Raw genomic sequence first — 23,874 nt, forward strand, 5'->3', positions numbered from 1 at the left:
ACTAGACATGGAAAAACCTAAATATGGAGCGGCGCGAGTAGAATTTAATTTATTGAATAGAATGCTTGCAAGTCCCAATAAGAGAAACAAAACATTCATAGAGTTAGAACAAAACAAATTATTTTATGGGCTTCATCATCAAAGACAAGTTGGAGATCAAACTTCATTCAAAGTGTGAGTTCTTTCATGATACATCAAGCTCCTGACTGTTAGTGAATGAATATGCATACGATGAAACGTCAAACTGAGTGACCAAACCCTTGAAGAACTGAGAGAAGATGAATAGCTTACTTGAATCATTGACTCATTAAATAATACACTTCCACAAGGGCAGCGAATCTTCAAATCCAATTGAAAATCCTCAGCAACTTCTTCTTTGGGCTTCGAGCCACTCAAACTAGAGCCATTTTGACCCTTCGATGCTAAATCAGTAGCCCCATTAACTTGCAATTTTCTGCTAGACACATTGACAAGTAGAAGTTCATTAAAAGCAAACGACAGGAAATGTTAGCACACACTTGAAAATAAAAACTATAAAATATTATACTTGCTATTTAACATTGAAGAGCGAAGATAACATGAGGCATGATGATACAACCCAAGAGTGGTCATTTCAAGAAATCCAACCAGCTTATCTGGTCCATGAAACTGTGTGATCAGGTAGTGAGCCCCATCTGATGGTCCAATTAATCCATAGGCCCATATGGTCCATATTATTACACTATGTTCCATGTCTAGCAGTTTTTTCCATAGGAAAAAAAAACAGACTATTTAGCAACAGCATATAGATACCCTTGTTTTCATCACTTCTTTTCTAGGCAACTTTCCAGCAACTAAAAATAAAAATAAAAATTTGAATGACACAAAATCAGTCTCATTTGAAAATCCATGATTTTGCATGCATGCATGATCATGATTAACTTACGTCTACCAAATCTTAGTAAAAGTGTTAGATAGAACTTCCACCATTTTATGGAAACAAATAAAATCATAAAAATTTTATGGAATGGGTTATAGCCTGTTTGTTTCTGCTTTCCAATTGCAATTTCTCTACTCAACTTAGAATTTTTTATTTTTTATTTTTTGGGGGGGAATGCAACGAACATTTTATTAGCAAGTGCCGAGCTGGCACGAAGGATGAAAACAAAAAAAAATAAAAAATTACAGCACCAAGAGAAGAAAATTTACAATGTCCGGGTCCTTCAAAGAGGAAGCCCACTCAACCACAAAAATCATTGCTTTGTTGGGGACAAAACCCTTCCGATCCAGAAGATTCCGAAAACATCTATCATATCCTTCCTTCCAGATTTCCCATAAGCCCGCCAACACAGCCAATCTCAATGTCATCGATACATATCGCATGTATCGACAATATCGGGGAATATTTGCAAAGCGGTAGCGTGATATTTTGCGATATAACCATGTATCAATGATATACTGAACTATACATGTGATACTTTAGTACTTTAGTCAATAAAAGGGAATTTTACAAAACCCCCTATGTTTTGTATCAAGCCCATGCAATAGTGCAAACATTGGGTGCAATAGAACAATCTATCCATATAAAGCCTATACGGATAAACCTAAGCTGAACAGATGCGTCCAAAAATAGCTTATCCAAACCAAACACTAACAGTAATCAAACAGGCCCTATGTATCTGTGAGGAAAATCTTCAACAGATTATTTAGGATATGGTCATGAATTTTGGTTAACCCATCACTTGCAAACATCAAAACCTAACTCAAATTAAAGTCTCACAAAGCCAGAATCTTATTTGTGTTCACCACCAATTTCCACATGATGGTGCCTCCTCCTACTGAAAAGTTGCACAAGTCAATCCCAACACTGGTGACCTTTGTAAATGGAGTATTACCTAAAATAAATTGATCAAAAGATCCACCGTACTAGCACCTATAAAATGGCTAACTGTTCGTGTTTCGACTAGCTAAATCATTCATACATTTAATCATCCAACGAGTGCATGTATCTGGCCAATACTTCGTCTACAATAAGGTGCACATTGTGAACAATCTGGATCTCCTTATTTGCATAGCACATGTACACAAGAAAATGACCAATGTATAGAAATAGTGGTAAATGCACATGGTAATCAAGTTTTATTAGCATCTCGTAATAAGTCATACACATGCTATCTTTAAGAGGTTTCGTTGACGACAGAAATAGTTCACTTACTCATACACGATGAGATGATCCACATGGGTGCATACTGCACAAACTAAAAGTAGCAGCTACCTCAAATTATATGATCCACATTCCACATACCATACAAGACTAAAAGTAGTGGACATGTGCACTAAAAGATCTCAACCATAAGATATCCATCAAGTACGATAAAACCATCTTTAACGATTAAAACAAAAGATCAATGGTCAATAACCTTCAAAAACTTTCAAGTGTTGTCATAGCTAGAAAACCACTTGATGGGCAATCAGGTCACTAAGATCTAAGCCACTGATAAGTTCCTCAAGGTAAACAATGGATCCAATGATGGAGCATATGGACCACAACCACATCCTTAGTGCCAATACTGAACTACACCCGTTTGTTAGCCACTAACGTAACCACACAAGGTGAGCCAAAGCAAAACATACCAAGAGTTACAAATAGCCTAACTCTCATACGACCTTAGGTCTAAGGATTTCGACAAAGCTAGTACATGATCAAGTCAATCCGATCCGGGCACGATGGATCTCCTAGATCTAATACTTGATGCAATCCTCCAATGCAAGTGCTTAGTCATGCCTAAACACAAGAACCTACATCTGTGAACATTCATTCTCATATGAGGTAGGGCACGGCATCGGTAGCCTGATGGCGAGACCTTCCATTCCAAATTGTTGCTTGTTCCCCCTCACATGGGACAGCCACTTATCTTTTCATGGATTGTCGAATCCCACTATTGTGGCCATGGAATTTAGGGAACTAAGATCCATGAAATACAACTCGCCCATAAATAGTGGCCATTGTGCCTAAACCCACTTTCACTAGGACAACCGACGAAACCCCTCCCTGTAACCTATAAAATCACAGCTAGTAAGAGTTTCCCACACGTTACTTACAGAATACATGGTATAAACCAAACACATGTGATCATCTACATACATGAACATAGTCATCATTGTTGGCTTTTCAAAGCACAGAATACCAACAGTGATCTTATATTATCTTAAGGTCAAAGAGGTGGTATTGAGATTTATCTTCATTCTTAGGCTCTGTTGTTTGAGACGATTAATGGCATATAAAAAGGAAAGAAATAAAAATAGCCCCTCCCACAACCTCGTTTGCATACTTCTCTTCATCTTCTTTTAACAAGTTTATACCATTCAACAAGAGGGAGGAAAAATAGTTGAACATGGTTGAAACACATATATGCAGAAGATGTAACCAAATATGGTTCTTGCAGCCAACTAACTGAAATAAAAGAATTACATGACGCTCCTTATCTACTAGTAATATTTATTCTAGATATAGAAGTGAGAATCACCTGTAAGTATCATCAACTATTTTGGCTACTTCTTCCTTCGTAACAATGCTTTTCTTTGCCCAACCATGAGACTTAGAACCTGCACATAAACACCGAAGTGCATATGAAATAGATGAAGAATTATGATGAAAGTCAAATGGCTACTAACTTCATGCTAACTGGCAGAATCCAACAAATTCTGCTTCACAAAAACAATGTAAAAATATGGATAGACAAAGAAAGCAAGGAACAGTATCACTAGAAACATAAAAATACCTATAGAAGATATATGGGGTTATGAAGATGTATACATACATACATACATATATACATGTATATATAAAGGAATAGTAAAGCAATTTTCATCGGTGTTTGCATGTCATGTTGACACATGTCAGACATGCATGTTTGGCATTGCAATTTAAAGGGAAGAAAAAGGGCATCCTTCTCTTTTGTGTATCAGGGTAAGGAAAGATCTATTAAAATGTACAATTGTAATGTGTAAAACGCAATTCAGATAGAATCAGCATGTGAATATGATAAAACACCACTACTAGAAAAGAGATTAGCCTATATACCGCTAACAATTTTACAATATACGAACCATAAATATATTTAGAAATATACTTCTACCAACCATAAAAAGAGCAGCTTCAACATCGGCTTGAATGCCTTCCATGTCCATTATGCATGTCACTACTAGAGTTTCCTCACAACTATTGCCCTCTTGTACTTTAGGTGAGTAATGGCATGTTTTCCATCAGATGGCTAGCGATGCACATCACCAGCAGCCAAAATATCTACTTTCCCAGCTTCCAGAGTCTGGGATTCAGTTGTTCCAATAAGGTGACGGCTTTTTCATGGATTGGGTGTCTAGATAAAATCATGACTACCAATCACCTGAAGAGTAGGGCAATGATGATCCCAAACATGTGTTATATATGTCATGCAAGCGAAGAAAATGTAACCATCCATTGATCCATTGCTCGACGGCAGCAGAAGCATGGTCTGAAGTTTTAAAGAAATTTCAAGTTGCACCGGCCTTCCCAAAATCCGTCACAGAGGTAGGCAGGAAATGGCAGGTCAGTGAAGTGCTGATGTTTAAGGACATCCTCATGTATTATACTATTACTTCAGGCCACCAGATAAATTTATCAAAAAGCTCTATTTTGGGTACCAATCTAGATAATGACCTTATTGAGGAGATTGCTAGAAGATTCAGATGCAGGTTTGTCAGCCTTCCGTATTAAGAATCTCGGTATGCCTACAACCCTAGGAAGATTTAGATCGCAGTGCTAGGAGGACATCCTGAGAAATTCGTTAAAAAGTTGGCTCTTCGGAAAGCAAAGTTGCTATCTTGGGAGGGCATATTACCCACATAAAGGCTGTCCTTGCCAGCATTCCACTATGCCCATAAAGTGAAGCAATTCAGAAAAAAACTTCATCTGGGGCAATACCGAAGATTCCCACAATGATCAACTTCTTAAATGGGAAGAGGCGTGTAAGCCTACGAACATGGGTGGTTTGGGCATTTAACCTGTTAGAACAATAAATATTGTACTGCTAGCAAAATAGTGGTGGTGTCTTGGTTACAGAGATGAATGGATATCAAATTCATGCTTGTAGCTAAAAATGGTTTGGCTGAGAACTGATGGGACATTGTGCTTGCCACTTGGTCTTCAGGATCCATCATTCAGAGAAGTGTGTTGGACCTTGCAGTTCAGTGACATCCACATTAGATTTCGCATCTGGTCAGGTCTGCACAACCATTTTTGGGAGAACTTAGTGTATGGGAAATCTCCTCTGTGAGCACTTAGCTGATCTGTTCTTAATTTCAGTTCAAAAAGGGGCATCTGTGGGCCAATTGATGCAGCAATCTAATGGGATGTTGTGTGGTTCCGAATATTTCAGTGGGACCTCTAAGGGAAGGAAATCACATCCTGTGAAAATATGCTGGCCATGCTTTTAAAGGGGCATTCAGTCCTTCCGAGGGGATAGACAGAAAAATTTGAGATGCTTGGAGTGTTTTATGTTTCATCCTTGGCCAGATAGCTTCCAAATGAAAGTGCTGAAGTGTCTCCTATCTCGAGAATTTGGAATGTTCCAGTTCTGCTCAAAGTGAAGCATTTGTGTGGGTAGCATCTCTAGAAAAGATTCTAACAGTCAATAATTAATATATATATATATATATATATGATACCTAACAGATGTACGACACATTAACGGCAGTGGAATCATTCAACTACTGCTTCATTTCTTGACGGTCAGCAAGATTTGGAGAGAGGTGACTTGTAAGTTTGGGCTCCTTCGGGAATCCCTGAGTTTGATTCTTAGACATGTTGCTGGCTTATTTTCAAATGCCTGGGATCCTGGGAAAGTGCGCTGGAGCTGTTGGGCTTTATCACCTATTGGGCCATCTGGACTGAATGAAATGCCAGAATCTTTCAGAATAAGTTGGCAAGAGTTAAGCATACCGTTGATCATATTTTTAGATAGCTTGTCTTTGTCAGGGGCTGATGCAATCTCCAAAATATTCAGCCTTCTACTTTCTTTTCCAATTTTGAACCTGTGCTCAATTGCCAAAACAAAGCCCAGATTGAGAAATCTAGATGGATTCCTCCCCTCTCCAGCTGCTTCAAAATAAGCTTCAACCACAGCTGTTTTGGAAACACAGGCTGGGCTGGCATTGGTGGGGTAGTCCATTATTATGCCGGGATTTTCATTATTGAGCTCTAAGATCCCACTGGTTTTAGGGACTCTAGTTATGCAAAGGCTTCCAGCCCTCTTCATGCGGTTAAGATCTTTGCTTCTTTTCAGCTTTTCCCAGCAATTGTTGAAGGAGATTCCAATGATGCAGTTGGGTGGGCCTCATCTGGGAGAAGTCCAGGAAGAAAACGGACCTGATCGAGGATGCTCTTGAATTATACAAAGGAAAAGATGATTTCTTTTAATCATGCACCCCAAGAATGAACTCGTGGATCCGCTGACGAAAGATGGGAGTGTCCAGACAAGACCTCTTTATTGAAGACGAGATACTTAGTTAATCTGTTTACTTGTTTTAGCGGATCAGTCCTGGCCTTTTGGCTGTTTGATCTGTGGTGCAGCTGATTATATTTTTTCAAATTCACTTTTTTCTGTTTTTAGCCATGGTAATTTCTTGTAATGTTATTTTGTAGCTGTTTTGTTTTTTTTCATACAAGGTTGATTATCTCTCAAAGAAACTAGTTAGTCAATGGGACTAGAAAACTTGCAATAAGAAAGAAAAGAATCAAGTGAAGGAGGCCAGAGTCACGTCATCTTTTTCTTTTTTCTTTTTCCTTTTCTTTTTAGAATTGAGCAGAATTGTTGTCTGAATCTGAATTTGAGAAGAAGAGAGCAACATTCATTTAGAAAGATGATGATGACATGGACAACCCTAATGACAAATGATATCTTTTTATTTGTCTTTATGAACTCGTTCTTTTCTTTCCTTTTCTTTTTTTAATTATCCAAGATAAATGAATCATTAGACACTTGCAAAAACTTCAATGACAGCAACATAGCATTTATACCAGACATGCATACAAGCAGTATGGAAATATTCATACTTCATAGTATTCCATGTCTAGTTTATGAATATAGATGGTAAATTAATCACTGATCTATATCTCATTTCAAAAAGAAGTTATGATCTTTAATATTTATTGGCTTTTTGTAAATAATCAAATTGAATCTTACAACTTATGATTCGATAAGATTTGGCCATTAGTGCAATTTACGATAAGATTTGACAACATTGAGAAATGTCGTTGTCGCTGCCATCATCATAGCCTTGCTCAGATATTATGTGAAAGACTAAGGAGGAATAATCACATAAAACCATACATCTTCATTCTAAATTATGCTTCACTAGGCAGAGACAGAACAAATCACTGATATTGAAGAACCCTGTAAGCACAAGATTCTCTATTAAAATTTGGACAATGGAACTTGTCTGATTTTGCAAATTAAAACAACTGTGTTATATAGAAGTCATTCGAATTTCTTCAAGGGAGCCAATATTATACCCACACTCTGGATTGTCAAATAGAAATGCACCCACCCTAATTGATTTCCTTACACCCACTTTCCGTTTTGAGAATTAAATGGTAATAAAGTGTACTATTCAGTTCCAAAGACGTGGGTGTACGAAACTAAGGCCCCGTTTGTTAAATCTGAAGTCTAAAGCCTGAATCTAAAATCTGAAGCTGAATCTGAAATCTGAAGCCTAAATCTGAAATCTGAAGTCAAAAAACTTGTTTGATAATTATGGCTGAAGCCTGAAAATTTAGTACTGAATTTAAAACAATCTGTTTGTTAACAAACATCTGAAATGTCTGAAATATGTTAATTTGACACATTTGCCCCTATCTTCTGTTTGGAAATGTTTTACATTATAAAGAAATTATTTTTTATTAAATGAAAATAAAATTTTTCTATTTAATTTAAATAAACTATAAAGTACTTAATAGAAAATTAAAATATTATTATTCATAAAAACAGATAAAAAATCAATGAGCGTCAGCGTTATATAGCTACTGTTTCCTCTCGTGTGGCCCACTCGAGTCTTGGATCTGCCTCTTTTTTTGTCACTTGTATTAAAATTAGCTTGCAAAACAGATGAACAGAGTATATTTCCTGAAAACATGGTGGTGGGCCCCACCCAACATGGAACTTCCTGCGAACAGCTTTCACAGGAAATCCACGCCCGGTGTACCACATGGAAAACCGATTGGCTACTCCCGCTGCCACTCGCCAATGGCTGATGGTCAGTGCTCTATGGGCCCACCATGATGTATGTGTTTCATCCATGCTGTCCATATATTTTTCCAGATCATTTTATAGTATGAGACAAAAAATGAGGTATATCCCAATCTCAAGTGGACCACATTACAGGAAACAGTGTTGAATGAGCTTTGCCCATTGAAAACCTTTTGGGGGCCATAAAAGTTTTGGATCAAGCTGATTTTTGTTTTTTTTTACTTCATCTGGGAATGTATGACCTAATCAACATATTGGATGTCAAATAAACAGTACAGTGGGCCCTAGGAGGATTTTAATGGTGGATATCTAATCACTATTGTTTTCCTGTGGTGTGGTCCACCTGAGATTTATATCCCTCTTATTTTTGGGATAAAGACATAAAATGATACATAAAAATAGATGAATGGAATAGATGAAACACATGCATCATGGGGGCCACAAAGCACCAACCACCACCAACCTGGATGGTGGCAAGGGAGTAGCCAATCCGTTTCCGTATCCAGCTATATAGCTGGTGTAGATGAGCACGGATTAGATACTGACGAGACTCGCTACTAAGTGACGTCACCAAGTTCTGTGGACCCCACTATGATGTATGTGTTGTATCCACAACGTCCATTCATTTGGAGATATTATTTTAATGCATGACCCGGAAAATGAGGTAGATCCAAAGCTTTAGTGGACCCCACCACAGAAAATAATGGGAAGATTGATGTCCACCGTCGAAACCTTCCTAAGGTCCACCACAATGTTTTTTCGAAATCCAACCTATTCAAAAGTTAAAAAAGCATTAAAGAAGGGAAACCACAAACATCAGCTTGATCGAAAACTTTTGTGGCCTTTATAAGTTTTTAATGGTGGTGTCACTCTCTCCACTGTTTTCTATGGTGGGGTCCATTGGATCTTTGGATGTAACTCATTCTTTAGATCTTATCCTAAAATGATCTCTCCAGATGGATGGATGGCATGGATACAAAACATACATCATGATGGGGCCCATAGAACTTGGTGACGTCACTTCAATAGCAATCACGTCCCCGCCCATCCGCTCCAACACGGATTGCGTCCAACCCCTGCCTGAACAGATTACTGTCCGGGCAAAGCTCCACGCCCACCGTAATGTAAGTATTTTATCTAAGCCGTTCTTCATTTTTCTCATATTATTTTAATATATAATCTTAAAGATTAAGCAAGTCCACAATTCTAGTGAACCACCCCAAAGGATGCTACAGTGATAACGACATCCACCGTTGAAACCATTTTGAGGGCCGCTATGATGTTTTTTTTTTACCATCCAGCCTATTCATTAGGTCATGTAGACGTGGATGAAGTGAAAACACAAATATCAGCTTGATCCGAAACTTCTCCAGCTCCTAAGAAGTTTTTAATGGTGGACGTTCAATCCCCACCTTATGGTCCAGTTAATCCTTAAACCTGCCTCTTTTTTTGGCTCACACCTTAACTAATATGAAAAAGTTGATGGACGGTGTGGATCAAACACATAAATCATGGTGGGGCATAAAGAAATTTCAAAGGTTAAAAAGTTGGTTTTGCATTGCGCAAAGAGAAACAATTGCCGTATTAACTTAAAAGGGGATAATTTTGGAAACAAAAATTTTTGTTTAATAAAAAATTCGCTGAGCGCATTCCGCGTTCACCATTAAGCCAGACTCCTATCACGGAAAGAATTCAGTGAAAAACCTCTTAGCGCTTTCCTTCTTCCGTGTTACTGATGCATTAACAAACACCACTAAACACGGAATATTTTCCCCATTCCGCATTAAGTGCAAAAATTCAGCGTTAACAAACAGGGCCTAAGTTAGGGTGGATGTAGAAATTCCTTTCTCAAAAGATGGACTGGAGTCATTTTTCTTACTTTTTAAAAAGTACATGAAATATGGGAGGAGCTTTTAACGAGTTGCCACCAATAGCAGAGAGCAAGTCAGTATTAGCAGTTTGCCATGAGTAAGATAATTAAGATAGATAAATAGAGTGCATATGCTAGGTAATGAGGTCCAGCTCTGTTGCACAGAAACAAGGATCTTCACAGTTTGTGCAACATGTTTCAGTTATCCAAGTATTGTCTCTTATGAGGTGCGAAGTGAATGTACCGTACTCTGAAACCTCATGGATTGGAAGATCCTAGCCATCCAATCACAGCCTTTAATCTGTTGAACGATTTTGCTTTAGTTTAGTCTTGACCATACGTTTGCAGGCAGACTATCAATGGCTTACAGTTATCCAATCAGGGACATTTTGCAGGCATGGGGCACCCCTAGCAGGTCATGTCAAATCAATGGCCCCAATAACCAAACCTACCGCATCATTTGTACGAAACAGGTACAGAGCACAGAACATCCATGTTTTCCTCACAATAAGGTTGCCTCCTAAATAGTAGACACCAGATTACTTGTCATTAAATCCCAGTTTCTTTTTCTTTAATATACATAATTTTTGATTGATCGAAGTAGTCAGGAAGGTCAAGTCAGTCACCTTGTTCATCAGAAAACAAACTTAAAATTCTGTCCACAAGGTCCTGCACAGAATTAACAAGGAAAAATAAGTTTGACAGTAAAAGATGATGGCATGATGCTGGGAAAAGGAAGACAAAGGCAGAACACTGTTCCAAAGAATGAGCTTTCAATATCACATGTTAAAAAAGAGGACCAACAGACCATACAGCTGCCGTTATTCACCCCGAAGGGGGCAAATCCCAAAGGCAGGAGTGCAGTATAACTAGTGTTTGAAGTATCAGTATCGCTACAAGTTTCGCTGGCCAGGGATATAGAAACAATATAGATATCGCCGATAATATTATTGATAACCGGAAATGCAGGGAAACATGGGAAAAACGGTGGAATTTTCAGTGAAACATCAAGAGATGTTAAAATGTACATATTTGCATATTTAGAAATAAAAAAATTGCAAAAAGAAGGCATATATAACAAGTTTCCATTTAATGGGGCCTTAAAAGCATGTGCTGTTGTAAGAAATCAGTCCAACCATCCCATCCAGCCTATTTAACCATCCAACCTTCCATCTAAACATTCATCAATATTGCGAAATATCAACAAAGCGTGATATTTCACCAAGAAATCATCAACAATTGGAAAGGAAATGAAAGATTGTGGTCTCAATATCGCGTATGTTGGGATACCGATAATATCGAGATATTATCAATATTATCGATGACAAATTGAACACTACATACAACCATGTGCCCATGAAAAAATAAAATAAAATTTGAAATACAATTTTTTTCTAATAAACAAAATTTTGATGATATCAATACGTTGGCAATATTATTGAAATATCGTCGATACACTTATGATACAAGCATTACCTAGAATTTACGTAGTCAAAAATATTGGCGATACATTGGCAATATTGATGCATTGGCAATACAAGCGACACCAAGAATTTACATAGTTGAATATTGGCGATTACATTAGCGACATTAATACGTTGGCGATACTTAGCAATACATTGCTAATACCTGAAATTTCTGATACTACTAGCGTTATCGGTGTCGCTACCAGTGTTATCAGTATCGCTGAGCTAGAGATAAAGATAATATCAGAGATAATTCGAACACTGAGTGCAACAGACAGTAAAATTATGACATGAGGGCCAACAGCCAATTGCACTATCAAAATTAAAAAAATAAAAAAGAAAAGGAGGAACTAGGTAAAAGCAAAAACAGTAAACTAGAAAGTGGAAGCACAAGCTAAATACAGTACCAAATACAATATATATATATATATATCAAAATGGCAAACAAACTGCAAAGTTGGGGCAGCCTAAACAAATGGAATGAAGAAATAAATGATCATTAATTGAGAAAAAAGATAGAATGAAATGGACAACAGTAAAACGAGAACAACTAAGAAACAAAAAGACCCAGGAAAAGAGCATAATTATCATCCTCAACATTAACAATGTGGGAGGGTGAAAATGTGACGGCGATGACAATGCATGTGGAGATAGTGGAAAAAGGTTGGAGTTGGACAGCGGTACGGAGGAAAGGAAAAAAGAATCAATCCAAGGTTGAGGATCTGTAGTATAGAGGGTGGATTATGCTACTTTCATCTAATCTGTATGAGATCTCCAATAGAAAGCTGAAGAAATCTTTAGGACCTTTAGAGTGGTAGAGGTCGAAATCCCTAGCCAATTTACTCAATAACAGTAACAGCCAGCCACTGAACCATTGTGGAACAGACCATAACAGCAGTTATGGCCTCAATACCAGTCGATTTTTTTAAAGGAAATATTTTAAAAAATTTATATTAGAAATTTTGAAAAATAAAATGAGGGGATTCCAAGAATGTGTGCTTTCTGGTTTTGAACATGTTTATGACGGTACATCTCAAAAAAGCCATGTTTATGATGTTATAACTGGTCATTTTTTTGTAAGAATATTATCTCGGGCTGCCTGATGAATTTATTAACCTGAGAGGCTTAGATTGACTTCAAAACTCCATTTGGGACCCCACTCAAACACCACCAAAACGGTTTGAAATTCATGCAATCTATGAAACTCATCCCACTAATGCATATCCCAAACCATTTGACATCATTTCCCTCACGAAATCTGAGGAAATTTTTTTTAATTAAATTCAAATGAATAGTGTCAAGCCAATTATGGACCATTCAAATGCCCCCAATACAGGCTGAAATCCATGCAATCCATACAATTCATCCCACTAAATGCATATCCCTAAGTATTTGACATCATTCACCTAAAAAATTTGAGGAAAAATCTAGATGTGCGTGCGTGCATCACCATCATCCCAAAAATTCCAAACATACCCCCAAAAAAAAAAAAAACATAAAAAGAGATGAAAAGCACTGATTTAATGCATACATATGTAAATATAAACTTTATACATATACTTGAACAATCTGCACTCCAAATATTAAAAATTAAAAAATTAAAAAGATTTTGAAATTTGTTGGAATAAATACCAACAAAAATACAAAAAATAAAAATAAAATTTATACAAACATGACAAATCAAACACAAATCTAGCAAGATCTGGTCAATTTGGTAATATAATGTTAAATCAATAAATTTATAGCAAAAAAAATAAAAATAAAAAATAAAAAGAGTTTTCAACTATTTTTCATTTTTTCCCAAATCCTACCTCGGATCTTCGATTCTTCAAAAATGGCTTAAATCTTGTGTTTTAATCTTTCAAGGATTGTACAAATTTAGTCGTCCCAAGTAGCAAAAAGGTCAAAACATGGAGAAATGGGAAAAAATTGCAAAACAATCCCCAAAAGGAGACTTACATAGCCGTAATGGCCTACAGACCGTTACAGAATGTCATAAGGGCTATCGTAGGACTGCTACACTCCAAACTATTTTCTAGCACGGGCCATTATGACCCCTGGATGTGTAACAACCCGTGCCATTTCCATTACAAAATGGTCACTATAGCCGTTGTGCAACCGTTTTTTAATAATACCTTGTCCCCAGCAATAGATCATGTGGGAGCGTCAGAGTATCACTTCCACATGTGTGCAATTGGAGGAGCCCATCAGAGAGTCCAAAAAAGGTTCATGTGAGTGTGCTCATATTCTTTAAGAAAGGAGAAGAGCTTCCAATCTAGTGTTATTGAGGTGTTGGTCGATTGCAAAACATCAAGGTAGGAGGACAATCTTTAAAGAAACAGTAAATGGTCTGAAGAAAAATAAAGCATAATTCAAAAGATCGCGATGGGTTTGCCTGGTGAGAATTTCATAGGTCACCAGGTCAATTGGCTCCATGGAAGAATTGGGTGATTGCATTGGCTTAGTGAAGCAATCAGTCTATGGTCTAGTGCAGATGGATTGAGTGGATGTGTGATTGTGTGATGCAAACAATCTTTTGATGCCTGCATAATTCTGCTACTTGCAATCTCTTTGGAACAACCCAACCCCTACACATTCGAGTATAATAACCTCATTTGGAATATCCAATTATCACCTCCCCCCTCCAACCAATGATTACCCATTTGGAAAGTACCATACTGAAAATATCAGAATGTATAAACCATATTAGAAATTATCATGATAAATTCATATGGTAATATAAGAGCTCTGCTAAGCATGGCAAATTGGCGAGAGATCCAATCCATTCATCAAAGGGCACAACCATGTACACGCTCCTTCTCCAACAATCAGTTTGGTCCACTAGTCAAGTGGACACAGTTCAAGAAACAAATGTATAGCTGAAGTTTTCTTACCCATCCAACTGTTTCTAAAATCATTGCACACATACTGAATAGACCAGTTTTGAATAAGCCAGATCTTTTTTGGGCACAAAACCTACACGGACAGATCCTCTTGATGGACTGATTGGAAATTGCACTTATCAGCCATACTGACCCACATGGTGGGGTGTGTGAGCTTAGCAAAAGCTTGGAGATACAATATGTACAAACAATATTTTTGACCTTGCTTGTAGTTATGCATTAAAAGATTTTTCTCACACGCACCCAAGCACATGAACTCATCTGCTCACACACAGACATGCAAAAGTGGTGATGCACACACAGGTTCAGTGTCAGGAGGAAGTGAGACATGGAGAAAGATGGTTTACATTCTATGCATACATTACAACATCAACAAGTCATTATCATTATTATAGCTATGTCCCAGCAATTTGCAGTCAACAAATGACTAATAAGAATATGTAGCACCGAAGGAAAATAAAAATGAACTCTGCAGTAGCTGCAGCATAAAAGCATTGGCAGCCTGCCTATGACTCAAAACACGGACATATATAGACCACTACCTATCTAGCCTTGCCTAAAGTGCCAACCATTATGGTGGGAAGCGATACTGTGTGGCAGCAGTCCATAGTTATGGATTCATTGTTAAGAGTTTTGCAGTTGGATCAATTAACAAGCACTCAGCAGCATGACTGGAGGAGACATGTCATAATGAATGCTTCAAATAAAGGATATAGAATATGATATGCAACAATATGTCTGACAATGAACCTGCTTTTTCCCTTGCTTAGCTAGACCAAGCTTTGTGAGGACGTCCTTGAGCTCTTTTATTCGAAAATAAGCCAACTTGTCCTGAGACAGAAGCAAACAAATAGTTATAGTATTATAAACACAGATCTACAATTTGCACATATTTAGATCACAAGCACATTAAAAAGCCATCAATCATCCTCAAGAAAGAAGCAGTATGAAACATTTGTCATTGTTGGAAGGACTTCAGAGAATACAATCAGAGAAAGCATTTCTTTCTCTGCCACACTAGAATTGTTCAAGAACAAGTGGGTTCGAATAATTAAGAGAACATCAAATAGCAATATCTACAAGTTCAAGGCAAGGCTTGTGTTGGAAAGATTCCTTTAAATTGGAAGCTTGCATTCTGATAGAAACTTTTCAACTGTACCAAAATTCCTTTAATCAGGAATTTTTTTCATCATTGGCATGTACCTAGAATTTCACCACACACATGAAGATTGCTTTCCTGAATGTAGATTTAGATCAATAGATTTATATGCCGCTAACTGTCAATTGCTAAATGAAAGACAACCCAAAAAGGTTTACCAACTGCATAAATCATATATAGGATGAAGCAGTTTCCTAGGACTATGTTCATAACTTCCTTTGGATTCTCATGAACAACGCAGACCATTGTGTCTATACAAATCCCTCAAGTACAAAGTTACCGATACTTTGTATATTGACAACATTCTATTGGCTAACAATGATGTGGAATTACTAAATGCCAAGCATTAGTTAACCATGAACATTGAGAAGGGAAAAAAAATGGTCAGGCAGCTTTCGTTCTTGGAGCCGAGGCCGTGCGAAATCATTTTAAAACATTTTAGGATTGTCCCAATAGACTGCTCTGTAGGTATCCTGAGTAGGTTTTGCATGGGTATCTTTACACCAATGGCCATACTCATCAACAAAAATCTCAAATCAAGTCAGAGTATGTGCCAGCAAGATGACTTCGAGAAATCACAAGGTGCCTTTGAAATGCCAATGGTAATCTTATGCATGCAATGTCAAGCACTTGACCAGATATTAGTCATGTAGTTGGTCTCACGACTTTTATCAATCAAATTCATTATAACATCGGCAAGTCGTCAAGCAAATCATTCAACAGCTTCAGGGCAGTGATAACTTGCAAACAATGTTGCCACGGAGCTTACCTCAGATTGTTTGCAATTACACCAATTGGTGTTGCAAAATTGTAAACCATAAGTTTATCCCTCCACTCTCCAGTGGTTGAATGGAGAAAGAGGAAGGGACCTTTTCAACATCTTCATTGGTAATATCCCTTTCTCCTTTTCCTCATGGGTTTTGGAAGAGGTTTTGGGGCTTTCAGCACGACGGCGGACATCTTCATCCTGGTGGAGAAAATGCTCAGGAAAAGTAGATGTTCACTTTTATACGATATTGGTATAGGAATGGAGTTGGCAAGACCATCAAGACGAAGGGTGGAGGATACATCTTTATCTATGAAGCTAAGCATCCAAGGTACAACCAATGGGGAAGGTAGCTTGCGGATAGGTTTTGGGGAAGAATGCTGAAAGGGTTGCATTCCTTCTTATTGTGAGGTGGTGGATTTATGATCAATGTCAAAACATCAAGGAGACAATGTGATGCAGGACAATTAACCACTTGCTCTAAAAGCTCAAACTGTTAGAGTATGGCGAATTAATCCCTTTATCTCATAGCCCAAGCCCCGCATCTCATGGGTTAGGACCTCGGCCGAACCCCCCTCGTGGGCCCCAAATCACATGGGTATCGCCTCACACGAGTTGCCTGCCCCAAGTGTGTCCCCACGTCCCACAGGCTACCCCACTCGAGTCCGGTGTGAAATGCGCATTAATCACCCTCGGTGAGGAGTCTCGAACACAAGACCTCCCCCATGGCCCCGCCCACCCTAAGTGTGCCCCTGCATCCCACAGGCGACCCCACTCGAGCCCGGTGTGAAAATGCCACTGCATTACAATGTCATATAATTGAAGGGGATTGTGGAAAGAAGGTTACAAGAATTGGAGCTTTAGCTTGGTGGGACCTACCTCCAATTGATGTATGTTGATCTTGGGGATCACCGATGTCCTGGAAATATCTTATTTAGACACTCATCAAATCAATGTTGTGTGGCTTACTCCAAACTAGTTTCTTATTTCATTTCGATCTAGAGAACAAATGTAGGCTCTCCCCAAGAATGCGAGCTTACACCGAATAATCTCTCTGATCAATGATCAACATTGACTGTTGAGAAGTGGAACTCTAGAAGTAGAGACGGATTGAGGTTCTTGGATTTGCCTGTTTGGGATCCCAACTCAAGCTTGGGCTAATTTGGTGACATTCAAGCTTTAGTCCAAGTGTGGAAAAGTCATTGAAATTTACCAAATGCCACTGAACAGGACATTCATGTAGTTTGAGAGGACAAAGGTGTTACGTCAGGCGGGGATTGAGGTGTGCATGGTGGTGGACCTGGAGGACTTCTCTCCCCTGTTTTAACAACCATTGAACCCCCAATACATAATTAGCCCTACTTGGGCCAATTTGGTGATCGTCAAGCTTTATTCCAAGCGTGGAAAAGTCATTGAAATTTACCAAATGCCACTGAATGGGACATTCATGCAGTTTGAGAGGACAAAGGTGTTGCGTCAGGTGGGGGTTGTGGTGTGCAGGATGGTGGAGCTAGAGGGGGAGGACTTCTCTCCCCTGTTTTAACAACCATTGAACCCCAATACATAATTAGCCCTAGTCATCATTTTTTCCATAGCCAATTTCACATTTTCATTAGTGTTGGTTCTTCTGATCCCAATAAGCACAAAGAGGACCTTCTAGTACCAATGTGTAGGTGATCTGACGTGCATTCCGCTAAGTACAAAAGCCTGCAAATGACACTGACACAACAAGAGATGCATGTGAGGGCTCAACTGGTCAAAAAAAAATCCGCCCTAATATAATCCAACACAAATCGAATAGTCCAATAGGCAACTGCAGTATATCACCTAAGCAGAATGATTAATGAACTTGATTTGATCCCAAACTTTTAGACTTGGCATGACTCCATGAGCCTAGGATTGTAGTGAATAGGATTTTTAAGCTGCAGTGAATCACTTGTCGATCCAGTGCAACTTCTTGTCTAAACTCTGGGCTGGTATTCTTGCTAAATTCAGGATGAATTAGGTGTTTCCCAACACTGATGTTGTTGATTATAGGGTGGGTGTCTTCGGCCTAGGCCTAGGCTCCCCTTGGGCATATCCTCTGAAGCATGGCTACGCCGGCATTCGTGTGGTTTTTGTTGCTTGAAAAAATAAGAGGATTTTTTAAGGTAGAATGTCCTTGATCAAGGTTGTAGTGAATGGGATTTTAAAGCAGACGGTGGATCAGGCGAAAGTTGATCCTAAATTTAAGGGCTTCTCCATAGCGATGATGTATTCTAACAAGGGTGATCAGTGATGTAATCTATGGGGGTCAGATTAATCTGTCAGCGTACGACACGGACTTTGATGGGTGCTCCCTGGACAACTTAAGGCCCATGGGCATGGGAGGCTTGATCCATGGCAGTAGCAGCCAAGTGATTGATAAATTTTTGGGCAATATAATCACTACAGATTCTAACATCGTTGAAGCCACTGCACTCCTAAAAATTATTATAGTGATCACAAAATTCAACTTTTTCCCTGTCAACATCGAAGGATATTCCTCTAACGACATCCGCCACGCCAAAGCCGGCAATACCCCTGGAGGATCACAGATTTAATAGAGGAGGCTCATGGCATCTGTGGATGGAACCTCATCAACTTTGCTCATGTCCCTAGGGATAGTCTACAAATGGTGAAGCCGAAAGGTGTTTTGAATAGCGTAGCATAGCTACCACACTACATAGCGTATGTGTAGCATGTGTAGCGTCGTAGCGTGCGTAGCGTATGTAGAGTGCGCGTAACATATGTAGCATGCACATAGCGTATGTAGAGTGCGCATAGAGTATGTAGCATGCGCTATGCCTTTTTTAAAAATAAATGGTAATTATATTTTGCGTTTTTTTAAGGTGATTATATTTTGTATCTTGTATTTAATACTCTCAACCTGTGGGATTTTAATTTCTTTCCGTACTTGTAACTTGCGGTTTCAGTTAGACATTATTAATTATAGTTTGCTTAAAAAGTTATTGATGTGGTGATAATTTGATTTGGTTTATGTATGTAAATTGGCTTTTGATAAATGATGATTAATAACTGGTTTGATGATGCTTATATTTTAAAAATGAATCAACTTTTAGGCTTTTTTATATTTTTTTGTTTTTTTGTTACAATTTATCATATTTTTTCTATTTTTAAATTAAAAAATAAAAGTATCGTGTAGCTTACACTACAAGCTACAGAGGGTTGAACGCTATGGAACACGCTACTGCTATTTAAAGCATTGGCCGATACTTGCAAGGTTGGGAGCTCTTAGGGATGGTCTGCAAATCAAAGACTGGAGATAAAATCTCTAGTAGATTGGACATTTCCATGTAAGGGTGTGTTGTTGTTGTCTTTTTTTATTTCTCTAGAGTTGTCGCTTTCACTAGGAGACCCGGTTGTGTCATGTAGGCTTTGTGGGGCCTGGCGTGTTTTATCCTTTCATTGGGTTTTTTGTTGTTAATAAATTTCATTTATCCATCAAAAAACGTAAGTTAAAACAATGTTGTGGCATAGTTTGCCAATGGGACTCATCCAATGAAGAGGACAAAGCATTAAGAGAGGGTAGAGAGTTTCTTCAATGTTGTGCACTAGAAATCTGATTGTGCGGAGGGGCTTAAGGAATGTAAGTTACGTAACAGCTTGGGAATCCAATTCCCATACCAAATGGTGACGGTCTTCCTTCATCTTCATTAGAATACAAGAGCTTTCTTCAAGGACAAACATATATTACCCATGTATAAAGGAATTGGGGGAAGACCATATCTTCACATTGGTAATTCCTTCGGTAACCCTTTTTTTGAAGGATAACGAATTATTTTATTAAGAAAACTGCTTGACAACTGTCAAGACAGAAAAGAATACAAAGTACATAAGATAGACGTCACAATTCCAAAATAGAATGAGCAACAATGACATCCACATGATGACGACCGATAGCCCATTCTGAAACAACCCTTTTTTATTTCCAAAGGACTTTTTACCAAGACTTCAACTTATTATCAAAACACTGGGTGTTACGCTCTCCCCAAATGTTCCAAAGAGCAGAGAAGACATAGCCACCAGCCCACCACAGCATAAGCCTGTCCTTTGCTATCTGGACTCCATGCCACGAACAGAGCAATTGTGGAACTGACTGAGGTATAGTCCAAGCAGCTTGAAATAATCCCAAAATATGATTCCAAACTCAATTTGCAAAGGGACAATGCAAAAATAAATGATCATTCGATTTTGCATTGCTCTTGCAAAGAAGACAAATATTGGGGAGAATCAGTCCCCTCTTCTCCAACTTGATTTAACTTTTACCATTTCTATTTTGACTTTTCACTTGTACTTCTATTGGTTATTCCAATACAATTTAATCCTTAATCATAAAGACCAAGGTGTCCTGAAACGGTTACATAATGGTATCGGCAATGCCCATTATGCCTCGTGGTGCCCGTTACGCAATACCAGGGCAATAACAGGCACTCGTTAAAATTTGTAACCATAACGGCCGTTACCCCTGTAACTGTTGAAAAACAGCTACTTTAAAACCAGGGCAAATGGCCTCACCTTCCACTTTCTTTTTCCTATTCTCTTCAATTTTCATGTTTCTTGGAGTGATCCTGAGCTAATTTCGACACACCTTGTACACTTTGTTTGGATTAAAATGCTCAATTGTAGCAATTTTGATGAATCAAAAGCTCCATGGGCCATTTTTGAGGAAAAATTGAAAAAAGAGGTAAGTCTTCAATTTTTTTTAAGTCCTTGCTGGAAACAATTCCTTTGAATATCCTCCCAAAAAAAAAAAAAAAATGAATATCCTTCAATTTCTAGAGGTAAGTATTCAATTTTTTCGAGCTCTTCTTTGAAGATTACAGCACCAAATCGACCATATTTTGCTAGATTCATGGTTCATTTGGTGGTGTTTATCTAATTTTTCAATTTTTTATGATATTGCTATTTTTACATAAAAATCAGTAAAAATCTTTTTTTATTATATATTGAGTGTGGGTGGTTGAAATATACATAGATAAATAGATCTACAAATGCATGCCTTACACAACTCATTTTAATGGCATTTGGTCCTTTTTTTTCGAATTTTTTTTTTTTTGGCTAATCTTTGGATGAATAGTGACAGTAAACAAAAATTCCCCAAAAATGTAGTTTTTTTAATGGAGTGTAGATGATTGGAATACATGTAGATGAATAGATCTACAAATTCATACCTTGGATAGCTCATCTCAATCCCTTTTTATATGAACAGTGACTGCCAAGAAATATCCTACTAAAAATGTAGTTTTTTTAAAAAAAATATTGAGTGTGGATGGTTGGAATACATCTAGGATGAATAGATCTACAAATGCATACCTTAGATTGCTCATTTTAATCCCTTTCTTTTAATTTCTTCATTTTCAGCATATTTTCGGATGAATAGTAACTGTCGAGAAAATTCCCCAAAAAATATTGGTTTTTTTAATTTAATATTGAGTGTAGACAGTTGGAATACAAGTAAGATGAATAGATCTATGAATTCATAGATCACTCATTTTAATCCCATTTTGTTTTTCTAATTTTTTATGTTGGATGATTTTTGAATGAATAGAGACTGACAAGAAAAATCCCAAAAAATATAGTTTTTTTTTTCTTTTGAAAGGAGATGATTTTATTAGATATGAGGCCAAAGCCTTAAAAATACAATATACATCAAAAAAAGTTGAAAAGGATATACTCTTATACTGCAACTTTAAAAGCATTCACCCATCCCATTATCTTCAATTTAGCCCCCTATCAAATACATCCACTACCCGACTGCTTCAACTCCAAAAACACTAATTGTTCCTCTCCCTCCCACAGAGATCAAGTTCTAGCCAACAATGATATTTTCCATGTTGCCTCCTCTCTACCTTCCCAATACCTCCCCCATGCCATGCCCAAAAAATGTATTTTTTTTAATTATTGAGTATGGATTGCTGGAATGCATGTGGGGTGAATACATCGACAAATGCATGCCTCATATTACTACCTTTAATCCCATTTCGCTTTTTTTTTTTCTCATTTTTGGCTGAGTTTCAAATGAACAATGACTGTAAAGAAAAATCCACAAAAAAATGTAGCTTTTTTTTGTTTAATATTGAGAGTGGATGGTTGGAATACACATAAGATGAAAAGATCTACAAATGCAGGGAGCGGATGGACGGTGTGGATACAGAATACATAAATCAAGGTGGGCCCCACAGTAAGGGCCGCACTGTCTTGGGTGAGGCCAAGGTCTCACCAAATCCGTTCCCACGAATTTGTCTTAGATTACTCATTTTAATCCCTTTTTTTTATTTACCATTTTCGACTAATTTTCGGATGACTAGTGACCATCAAGAAAAATCTCCCCAAAAATGTAGTTCCTTTTTTTTAATATTGTGGATGGTTGGGATACATGTAGAATGAAAATATATACAAATTCATGCCTTAGAATCTTAGATCACTCATTTTAATCCCATCTTGGTTTTTTTTTCATTTTCGGCTGATTTTCAGATGAAAAGTGACTGAATAAAAATGTGCATTTTTTTTTTTTCATTTGGAAGTTGAAACCTGGAATATAGATCTAATGGTTATAAGTTTACATTTTGGGCAAGTAAGAAGATTGATTAGTTTAGACATTAGACTTTAGTTTACACTTTAGACTCTAGTTTACACTTAGAACTTAGTCTAGACTTTAGACGTTAGTTTATATTTTTGACATGTGAGGAGCTTGGGGTTGTAGTGTTGACTGTTGTAGCTTGTAAACTTGTAGTGCGCAGTGAAAAAATCATCGCCCAACCAGAAAGTGAGGATATTGGATGGCAACATTGTGAGAAGGTGGGTGGTAGGCACCTATGAAATACGACTATTATGCCAGAGTGATATCTAGAGCAGTTTTTTAAATAGCACGTAGCGTATAGCATAGCGTTTGGCCCTCTATAGTGTGTAATGTACGCTACACAGCATATAGCATAAGCTACAGAGTACTTAATATTTTAAAGTTAAAATATTAAAAAAATGATAAATTTTACAAAATGCATAATTCCTATGAGTTTTTTTTACTGTGAATCTAGATCACCAACCACATATTTCCATGCAAAATCTCTATCCCTTTGCCTTCAAACATCTCTAAGTGTGACCTCTTTTTTTATTGAAACATCACAAATTCACAATATGGACCACAATTTGGATGGTATGGATTGATCTAAGTGCTCTATCGACGATATGGACCACAATTTAGATGGTCCGGATTGATCTAATGTAGTGCCACGTGTGATGGCGATGAGTCACCACTATTTTAAAATAGGTGTTGAACTAGCATAGAAGAAAAGCTTTAAAAATGGAGATTTTCGGTAGCATATGCTACGTTACATGTAGTGTACGCTATATACTCTGTAGCTTACACTATGTTCCCCATAGCTTAGGCTGCCAGGGAGCCACCCT

General features: G+C 37.7%; 1 protein-coding gene across 3 annotated transcripts in view; it reads right to left on the bottom strand.

The window, feature by feature from the left end:
- The window catches only part of LOC131243356 (E3 SUMO-protein ligase SIZ1), a 92,285-nt gene that overhangs the window by 62,069 nt on the left and 6,342 nt on the right, over window positions 1–23,874 (bottom strand). For all 3 annotated transcript variants that reach the window (XR_009170032.1, XM_058242667.1, XM_058242668.1), the window contains exons 2-5: window positions 15,254–15,334; window positions 10,761–10,803; window positions 3,507–3,585; window positions 292–454 (exon numbers count right to left, since the gene is read on the bottom strand). Coding sequence is in view for 2 of the 3 variants with exons in the window: in XM_058242667.1 (XP_058098650.1) it covers window positions 292–454; window positions 3,507–3,585; window positions 10,761–10,803; window positions 15,254–15,334 (366 nt within the window). In the remaining variant the exon portion in view is untranslated. The remainder of the gene's footprint in view (window positions 1–291; window positions 455–3,506; window positions 3,586–10,760; window positions 10,804–15,253; window positions 15,335–23,874) is intronic.

This window comes from Magnolia sinica, chromosome 4 (assembly GCF_029962835.1).
Source record: "Magnolia sinica isolate HGM2019 chromosome 4, MsV1, whole genome shotgun sequence".
NCBI classification, from domain to species: domain Eukaryota; kingdom Viridiplantae; phylum Streptophyta; class Magnoliopsida; order Magnoliales; family Magnoliaceae; genus Magnolia; species Magnolia sinica.